This window comes from Dipodomys spectabilis, unplaced genomic scaffold, assembly GCF_019054845.1.
Source record: "Dipodomys spectabilis isolate Male_0828 unplaced genomic scaffold, ASM1905484v1 ptg000127l, whole genome shotgun sequence".
NCBI lineage: Eukaryota > Metazoa > Chordata > Mammalia > Rodentia > Heteromyidae > Dipodomys > Dipodomys spectabilis.
This window is the reverse complement of record NW_024870804.1, coordinates 2,818,815-2,829,269: the sequence shown is the minus strand read 5'-3', so window position 1 is coordinate 2,829,269 and position 10,455 is coordinate 2,818,815. Positions and strand designations below refer to the sequence as shown.

General features: G+C 44.1%; 1 protein-coding gene across 1 annotated transcript; it reads left to right on the top strand.

Annotated features, from left to right (window-relative positions):
* Nucleotides 1–7,335: 7,335 nt before the first annotated feature.
* Nucleotides 7,336–8,454, top strand: LOC122116167 (cell cycle control protein 50A-like). Its single transcript, XM_042689814.1, has one exon. The coding sequence runs from the start codon at nt 7,336–7,338 to the stop codon at nt 8,452–8,454; it is 1,119 nt and encodes a 372-aa protein (XP_042545748.1).
* Nucleotides 8,455–10,455: the final 2,001 nt, after the last annotated feature.

Below are 10,455 nucleotides of genomic sequence, written 5' to 3'. Positions count from 1 at the left end.
AAAGCTTAGTGCCAAGTAAAGATTCCCAGACGAAGCTGATAAAATAGACCACCAACTTCTCTGCACCACTATCTGGAAAGGAAACCCAAATCAAATCCTTCATCTGTGCTTAGAATTAAAAAACAAAAACTTGCCAGGCACTGGTAGCTCACACTGTCATCCTAAATATTCAAACGGCTGAACTCTAAGGATCATGGTTTGAAGCCAGCCCATAAGACTCTTCCCTCCAATGAATCTCTAAAAAGCTGAAAGTGGAGCTGTGGCTCAAGTGGTAGAGTGTTCATCTTGAGTAGAAAAAGCTCAGGGATGGTGCCCAGGCTCTGAGTTGAAGCCCCAAGACTGACCCAAAAGGAAAAAAAGAAAAAAGAGAATCAATTTCTCCACAAAACACTCTGTCCCATGTCAACAGAAATGGATCTACCGGTCCCTGACACCATACTTTAACCACTGAAAATCACCTATATTTATCCCTAAAATTACAAGGTGATGTTGGCTGGGACAGATTTTAAGCACAGCTGCTTTGCTTTTCGGAGCTACAGAATGTGTCTGTGGAAAAATGAACAAAATACCTTTTTTTTCTGGCTTGTTTCCCAGGCCTCCCTGGTCTGCTATTCTGTGTTTCTGAGTCTACTTCCAACTTCTTTATTAGAGAAGACAGAGAGAAGGCAGAGGGAGAAGAAGGCCACACTGGGATTTGAACTCAGAGCTACATGCTTCTCAAGTGTATACCTTAACCTTCTTCTTATTTTATTTCATTTTCTGAAATTGACCAGCATCCTGTGTGTGTGTATGTGTGTGTGTGTGTGTGTGTGTGTGTGTGTCGGTCATGGGGCTTGAACTCTGGGCCTGGGCGCTCTTTCTCAGCTCTTCAGCTCAAGGCGAGCGCTCTACCACATGAGCCACAGCTCCACTTCCAGTTTTCTGAGTGGTTTATTGGAGATAAAGAGTCTCACGGAATTTCCTGCCCAGGTGGCTTTGAACCACAATCCTCAGATCTCAGCTTCCTGAGTAGCTAGGATTATAGGCATGAGCCACCGACGCCCGGCTAGTACCAGCATCCATTTTTGTGTCTGGAGCCAGATGAAGCTATCTTACTTTGAAGTTCTCCCCTGCACCCCCCATAACCTCCCACAAAAGGCAGACAGCGTCCCTGCCTCCTGGGGGCCTCACCCCCACCAGGCACAGGGTGTCCCGCTGTGTTGGCAAGCCAGTGACCTAGAACTACCGTGCAACCACAAGGGGGCGCACTGGTGCTTGGGTGCCATGGCCTCACCTGAAAACCAGTAAGGGGTAAGAGTGCAAATTCTGATTACCAGACAACCTGGCATTTATTTACTTATGTATCTATCTTGGTGATATTGGGGTTTGGACTGTATCTTAAACTTGCTAGGCAGTTACTATTTAAACCATGTCTGCAGCACTTCTGTGCTCTACTTATTATTATCATTATCATTATTATTATTTTTTTTTTTTTTTGCCAATCCTGGGGCCTGAACTCAGGGCCTCGGTGCTGTCCCTGAGCTTCTTTTGCCCAAGGGTAGAGCTCTACCACTTGACTCACAGCATCACTTCCAGCTTTTTCTGTTTATGTGGTACTAAGGAATCAAACCCAGGGCTTCATGCATGCTAAGCAAGCGCTCCACCACTGAGCCACATTCCCAGGCCAGACAGGGTCTTATTTTTTTTGGTCCTAGTGGCCTGGACTGTGTCCCTCATGTTTACACTTCCTGCAGTGCTGGAATGGCAGGTGTGTGGCACCATATTCAGCTATTATTGATAGAGACAGTGTCATGTGAATTTTCTTTTGCCTGGGTTAGCTTCAAGCTTTGATCCTTTCCAGTTCTACCTCCTAAGATGGAATTATAGAGCCACCAGTACCTGGCCAGTGATTTTTTTTTTTGACAGTCATGGGGCCTGAACTCTGGGCCTGGGCACTATCCCTCAGCTCTTCAGCTCAAGGCTAGCACCTTAACACTTGAGCCACAGCACCACTTCTGGCTTTTTTCTACTTATGTGGTGCTGAGGAATTGAACCCAGGGCTTCATGCATTCAAAGCAAGCACTCTACTACTGAGCCACCTTCCCAGCCTGAGAATGCTTCTTAAGAAGCCCCACTCTCCAAATAAAACACTCCCTCCTTTACAATGGTTTGAGAGTGTTTTTTTTTTTTTTTTGGTTTATTTTTGTTTTTGTTCTACAATGACATCAGAACAACATGCATTCAGTAGAAGTCATATTTAGAATGGTGAATGCAGATCCCAAGCAAGTGCTAGAGCAGGATGCTTTTCCACAATGCTGCTACAGTTCCTAGTCAACCATGGATCGCATTGGACAGACAGCGCTCCACAGTGGCTGTACTGCGAAGATCAGAAGTTAGTAGGTGGGGTGTATTACATGCATTTTAACTTAAGATATTGTCAGCTCACAAGTGGTTTATTGAGACAGGGCCTCCTGTTGAGAATTTGAAAGATTGATCAGACTCCCTGTTTCCCTGGTAACACATAGCACGATCTCTAGGACCAGTTTCTCAGCCCATTTCCAAGATCTGAGATAATAATGCTGAGGCTACCAAAACAGTGACTTCTAAAAGGGTTTTATCTGCCGTGCATGAGGGGCTCACATGTTTAATTCTAGCTAGTAAGGAAGCTGAGATCTGAGGGTGAGGTTCAAAGCCAGCCAGTGAGACTTTGACCTCCAATTAAGCAAGTGGAAGTGGAGCTGTGGTTCAGGTGGTAGAGCACTAGCCTTGAGGAAAAGGAGGTGAGGGACACTGCCCAGGCCCTGAGTTAAACCCTCAGGACTGGCATGCTTGCATACACATGTGCATACAACACACACACACACATTCACACACACAGAGTGTTTCCCTCATTTGAAGATGTGAATACTACTTATAGTCAGGGTTTATTTACTTCTACAGAGTGTTTATACCAGACACCACTGCCTTTTAAATTATATTTTTATTATCTTTAAGTGGGTGTATAAAGGAGTTCTATTTAACAAAGCAGTTTATGAATACAGTTCATCTGATCAATGTCACCCCTTTCATCATTCAGTAATCCATCTAAGACTTGAAATAGTATTAAGAGGTAAATACTATACTGTCCCCATTGTGCAGATGAGAAAACAGGCTCCGTGCAATTAATTGTTCAAGTTTTTAACACTAGTATGGGAATAGAATGAAAGAACACATAGGAATTGTTTATCCAAGGCCAGGAGATAAAAATGTCCCCTAAGTCCAGGTGTGTTTGGTCTTCATCCGTCCTGCGTAAGACTGACGGGGTCCAAGGAAAGGTAAGTGCGCCGCTCACCCATTCCCCAGCCTCCCCTAGCCCTGGAGACAGTCAGATGCAGAGGGGAGTCAAGTCAAGCAGGAACTCCTTTATTACCACACAGCAAGCACTTTTTAAAGCAAAAAACCGCATGGCATGGAAGGGGAGGAAAAGGAACCAACCAATCACTGTAGCGGTCACCCTATCATGCGCCTAAGCTTTCTATACTTTCCCTGCTGTCCTCGAGCTGTTCGCGCACTGACGTCACTTCGCCTGGTTGTGGTACCCAGTCAGATTTTAACATAAACAACTCGGGCTCTGCCCACTCAACTCCCTCTCAGCGCCATCTTTGCTGACCATGTGCCCTACACAGGTGCTTGCAACCCTAGATTCTCAGGAGGCTGAGATCTGAGAATCACAGTTCTAAGCTAACCAGAAAAGTCCATGAGGTCCTTATCTCCAATTAGCCACACACACAAAAAAAAACAGAAGTAGAGCTGTGTCTCAAGTGGTAGAGTGCTCACCTTGAGCAAACAAGTTCAGGGAAAGTGTCCAGACCCTGGGCTGAAGCCCCAGAATACATACACACACACACACACACATACACACACACACACACACACACACACACACACACACACACACACACACACACACACCAAAAAAAGGTCCCATAAGGAGGAAGCTTTTTGTAGTGAATGAAATCATGTCCTCCTAGAATTCACACATTGAAGTCTTAACTCCAAGTATGACTGTATTTGGAAATACAGCCTTTGAAGGAATGTCTAAGGTGAGAAGGGTGAGGCTCTAATCTAATATGATTGGTGCCCTTATAAGAAGAGGCAGAAGCCAGGCACCAATGGCTCTTGCCTGTCATCCTAGTTTCTCGAGAGGCTGAGATCTAAAGATCATGATTTGAAGCCAGCCCTGGCAGAAAAGCCCATGAGATTCTCATTTCCAATTAACTGCAAAACAAGCTGAAAGTGTATCAAGTAGTAGAGCATCGGCCTTTAGGAACAGCTGGAGGGGGGAAAGGAGGAGGAAGAAGAGGAGGAGGAAGAAACAACACTGGATACCCATACACAGAGAAAATAGGCCATGTGAGGATGCCCAGAACAAGTCATCGGCAAGCATGGAAACTGGCCCTGACAGAGGCTAAACCTGTCCAAGGCTTAATCCTGGCCTTCTGGATTCAAGGATGGTGAAAACAACTCTGTTCTTTCAGACACCCAGTCTGTAGCATTTGATTATGGCAGTCCTAGCAAGCAAATGTTTTCTCAGAGATGATTCCACCTTGTGGACTATCAGTTGCTATTGAAATACACATTGGACTTTACGATATTATAGTTAAACCCATCAGCCAATCCCTGTATCATTCAGAGTGAAACAGACATCCTTTGCAAGATACATAGATTACTCCAAACTATCATCCCAAGCAGATTTTCAACTCACACCCTTACTTCAAGCACAACTCTTCTAGTTTCCCTACATATGCCAGGCCATTGTACTTACTCTGCTGTTCATGCCCTCCTCCTCGCCTGCCTTTCCCATTTCACTTCTCTGATTTGGAGCTGATCCCTTAAAAATGCATTTCTCAGGTGAGTATGTTCTTTTTCTGGATTGGACTCATTCGTTACCCATAATGGGTGATCATGAGGCAAAACAACCCATCATATTTTACCTTTTCTGCATGCACTTACTTGCCCTTGCATTTTCTTGAATTAGGAATAGCACTGAGCCTCCCGCAGATCCTATACCCACTTGATCTTGGACTCCTCAGCCTCTAGAACTGTAAGCCAAACTAAACGACTCTTCTTTATAAATTACTCAGTCTCAGGCCTTCTGTAACAACAGAAAATGCACTGTGATATCTGTTATTGTGAATAGTTCCATGAAATGAACTTGGTTGATATGATCGTCATAACCCATTCTAACTCCACCCATTTATCAGTTCCTTTTTTTTCTACTCAAGACTCACATCATAGTTAGAATGTATCAGAGTATTCATTGTGGTTTCTGTGTCTGTCCTCTGTCTGGAAGAGGAGACTTTCCAGTCACCTATTCCATGAACTTGCCTCAAATGAGAAAGAAGTTATTCTCAAAAGAAAAAAACTAAAAGAGTCTAGAAATAAAGGCACACAAAATCGATTAGATGATTTCCCGTAATGAGACAAGGTAAGATCATCCTTTCAAAGAAAAAAAATAATAATCTTTCTACAAATGGTGCCAGAACAGTTGGATAACCATATGTCAAAAAAAAAACTTGTTTCCTTACCTCACACCACATACAAAATTTAACTCAGAATGAATCATAAACCTAAATATTACAAGTTAAAACTATAAAACTTCTGTGAGGTACATTTATGACCTTGAGCTAGGAAAATATTTCTCAGAAATGACACTAGAAGTACAACCCATAAAAGAAAATCATAACTAATTGGACCTCATTAAAATTTAAAACTTGGGCTCTTTAAAAGACAAGTAAGAAAAGTGAAAAGGAAAAAAAAAACATGCCACAGACTAGAAGAAAATATTTGCAAAACACATAAAGGAATTGTATGGAGCATAATGAATTGCTTGCAACTCAATAAGACAACACATTTCTTTAATAGAGAAAATATTTGAACAGTTTTGCCAAAGAAACTATGCCAATGGATAATAGGCATAATAAAAGGATACTGATATGATTAGCCAATATGGAAATACATATTTAAGCCACAATAAGATGTCATTACACATACATAAAAAAAAGATGGAGAAACCAAGATATGGAGTAAACAAAATCCTCATATATTGACTTGAGAATATAATATGGGTAAAACCTCCTTGGAAAATGATTTAGCAGTTTCCTATTTCCCTTACAACCCAGAAATTCCACTCAAAAGTATCTATTTAAGACAAATGTAAATATGTCAATACAGACATCTATGCCATTTCTCATCAGGCATTAGTCACAACAGTCAAAAAGTGGACAATTGCTGGGTGCTAGTGCCTCAACACCTATAATCCTAGCTGCTCAGGAGACCGAGATCTGAGGATCTCCGTTCCAAGCCAACTCAGGCAACAACGTCTGTGAGACTCTTATGTCCAATTAGCCACCAAAAAGCCTGTAGTGGAGATGTGGCTCAACTGGTAGAACACCAGCTTTGACTGAAAAAAAGTTGAGGGACAGCATCCAGGCCCTGAGTTCAGGCTCCAGTACTGGCACAAAGAAAAAGTGGACAATTCAAATTCACCAATTGGTGAATGGAAAAAACAAAACGTGGTACATGCATAAAATCACCAATTATTCGTGCGTGAGTTAACACACAAATCCTGAACATATGACAGATCAAACCGTAGAGCCTATGGTTCTATTGACGCGGAATTTCTAGAAAAGGCAAATCGTGGAGATGGGAAACACACTGGCCGTCGCCGGCGCTAGCGCTTGGAGCAGGGACCGGCTATAAATGGGGATGAGAAAACCTGGGAGCTGTTGGAAACAGTCTAAAACTGGATGGTGGAGATACTTGTGCAAGGATGTAAATTTGCTAAAACTCATCGAACTGCACACTTACAAGATGGGTATTTTAATGTATGTAAATCATCTCAGCAGAGCTGCTTAAAAATAAACGGCGGTCCCCACCCTTGCCCATCAGGCTTCCTCCTGGTCTGCGGCCGTCTCCTCCTCCACTCCCAACTCCCACTTCCGTTTCCGGTGACTCCCACTTCCGGCCATCCTCACTTCTGCTTCCAGCCAACCTTATGCCCAGGCACTCCCATTTTGGCTTCCGGTTCCTCTCACCCTTAGTTCCGTCCAATACCCACTTCCACTCCGGTCAACCTGCCTCCCAGCCATGCCCAGTTCCCTTTCCGGCCACCCTTACCACCCGCCAACGCCCACTTCTGCTTCCAGTCACCCTTAAGTTCCAGCCGTTCCCACTTCCGCTCCTGGACACTGCCTGCTAGCGCCCACTTCCGGCCTTTGTGACGGAGGCTGCTGCGCCTGCGCGGGCTGCTGCGCCTGCGCGGGCCTTTCTGGTCTCCCGGGCGACTCACCTGCCGCGCCCTGGGCGCCCACGGCCATGAGCCACAAAGGGTCCAACGAAGGGGACAGGGGGCTCCCCGGTGCTCCTGGGAGCCCCACTAAGGCCTGGAGAACGGATAACACCGACTTCAAGCAGCAGCGGCTGCCCGCCGGGGAGCCCATCCTGACGGCGGGCACGGTGCTGCCCGCCTTCCTGGCCATCAGCCTGCTGTTCATCCCGCTGGGTGTGGGCCTCTACCTCACCTCCAGCAACATCCGGGAGATGGAGGTGGACTACACGGGGGCGGAGCCTGCCAGCCCCTGCCGGAAGTGCCTGTCCCCGGAGGCCACGCCCTGCGTCTGCGCAGTGAACTTCACCCTGGACCGGCCCTTGGAGGGCCGCGTGCTCATGTACTACGGCCTGAGCAACTTCTATCAGAACCACCGGCCCTACGTGAAATCCCGGGACGACCGGCAACTGCACGGAGACCCCCAGGCCTTGCTGCACCCCAGTAAGGAGTGTGAGCCCTACCGCAGGCACCGCGGCCTGCCCGTCGCTCCCTGCGGCGCCATTGCCAACAGCATGTTCAACGACACGCTGCAGTTGTTCCTGGTGGCCGAGGGCCCCGCGGGCGCGCTGACGCCCATCCCGCTGGGAAAGCGGGGGCTGGCCTGGTGGACCGACAGACACGTGAAGTTCCGAAACCCTCCGGGGGAGAGGAGCCTGCAGGAACGATTTCAGGGCACCACAAAGCCAGTCAGTTGGCTGAAACCAGTATACATGCTGGATGATGATGATGGTGGTGGTGGTGGTGGTGGTGGTGATGAGGATGATAACAATGGATTCCTAAACGAGGATTTCATCATTTGGATGCGCATTGCAGCCTTACCCACTTTTCGGAAGTTATATCGCCTTATCGAAGGGAGAGGTGATTCGCATCCCACGCTGCCAGCCGGAAGGTATTATTTGAATATCACCTACAACTACCCCGTGCATTCCTTTGACGGCCGCAAACGGGTGATCCTGAGTACCACTTCATGGATGAGAGGAAAAAATCCGTTCTTGGGCATCGCTTACATGGCCGTCGGGTCCATCTCCTTCCTTCTGGGAATCGTGCTGCTAATCATTGATCACAAATACAGAGACAATAATTATACTGTTGATATTGCTATTTAGTTTTGTGTATTAAAGAGGAATCTACCACATGGGCCTGAAGGGCAGTCTAATGTTCAACCTAGCTTTTGAATGCTGATGTGTAGTTAGTATGTCATTTTGAAGTTAGCATTTTAAAAATAAAACTCTCTTTGTCGTTGGTTTCTTACCTAGGGATGGCTTCTGAAAATACATGATGGTTATTTTTTTAAGTTAGCTATGTTGATCATATCAATACTGTAACCACTAAGATGGCATTATAATAATTGCCTTTGTTTTGGAACCAGTCACATGGTACTTTGAGCCTCTTTGGGGTGAAATGTAACCTGTCTACTGCTTAAATTGTCATGCTGTGTTGATATTATATTGACAGATGATGCTATCGGCGTGTCCCTATTGTAGGAAGAAAAGAATTGCAAGATGCATAGGTGTCATGACTTCCTAACCTTTCCAGGATTCTGTTGTAGAAAGACCACATCTAAATCTAAATTTAAAAATCCAAAAGACCAAATCTAAATAAAACACTTCAGCATTTCCCGTGTATCTGTGTAGCTTGAAGTATCAGCTTCCTTGATGGTTCATGCATTCATTTTATCTATTCTAGATCTTTGTGAAGTTTAGCTTTGAATTCATAAGATGTGCTTGCCTTGTGTGGCATAGAAGTCAAGTTTCACCTCTAAAGAGGTCAGGTAAGTCTGGGAAATAATTTAAAATTCATCTTTTCATTTGATTAAAAAACATTATAGTCTGCAACTTCAACTCATGTGGAACTTTTTCAGATATGAACACTTTCTTTGAAGCCTACGCCTCATAAGGGAAGAAAGTGTAGGTGAGGTGGGAACACTGGCAGACTTATCTTCTGCCTCCACTTTAAGCCAGATGTAACAGCTCAAAGAGGTTGTTTGTAGTCTTGGATTTAACATCGAAATTACTTCTGCATTGGAGGTTCTCACTATTTGGCAGCTAAGTATTTGGAATTAAGCACTGATATTCTAGAAATCTTGAGACCTTAATTTCCTCTGTATTTCATTTAATTCTTGCATATAGATCAAATGTGGATGTATATACACATTCTCAGTTAACTTACCCGTTGTTTTGGCTGAGTTTCCTAAGATGTACTTTGGCTTTTTTGTTTGTTTTTGGTTAGTTGTGGGGTTTGAACACTGGGCCTGGGCACTGTACCTCAGCTCTTCAGCTCAAGGCAAGTGCTCTACCACAGCACCACTTCTGGGTTTTTTGGTAGTTAAGTAGAGAGAAAAGTCTCACGGACTTTCCTGCCCAGGCTGGCTTTGAACTGCAGTCCTTAGATCTCAGCTTTCTGAGTAGCTAGAATTACAGACATAAGCCACTGGCACTCAGATCCTAAGATGTACCTTTAAAAGATGATGTATATTTTACTTAAATTCTGAGCTTGAAAATGTATTAATTGGCTAAAAAATTTTTGCTAAAATAATCCATGTTGGCATAGAATAATATTTATTCTGAGTTTGAATGATTTCCTCCTGTTATATTTGAAATATATCTGGGTAATGTATTGATCTTGAGGAATACCTTCTTTTTTAAAACTATGCAGTTCATAGAAGAACTCTGACTTCCTAAGTTTTGTATATCATTAAATTTACTTTAAAACACTTATAAATTCAGAGTAACTTTTAACATACAAAAGTATTACTTGCATGAGTTACTAGATGTTTGTTACCCTAAAGTTTCTGAGTACGTAGGATAGTCTTTATCCAAAAAATACCCTTTGTTTCATCTGTCCTTCAGAATGCTCTATATTCTGAAATTTTTCCCCTTGCTCATATCAGTTTACTTTCTTGGATGCTTCACAGGAGAAAAGAGGTTTCTTCAATCTTCCCAGATTGAGTCTGTACATTGTAAGGAGGATTACTATCCTGAACCTTTTGTTCTAATGGAGGGACCAAGAGTTCTGCCAAAGAAAAGTTGAAGAGTTCTTCTAACACTTTATGTGTCTGGAAAAATGGACTCTTAGAAAATGGAGTCATTAGAAATGTGTGTCTTGGA

Bases quoted from the DNA above. Each gene is read 5' to 3' on its own strand.
- LOC122116167 (XM_042689814.1), top strand. From the start codon at position 7,336: ATGAGCCACAAAGGGTCCAACGAAGGGGACAGGGGGCTCCCCGGTGCT.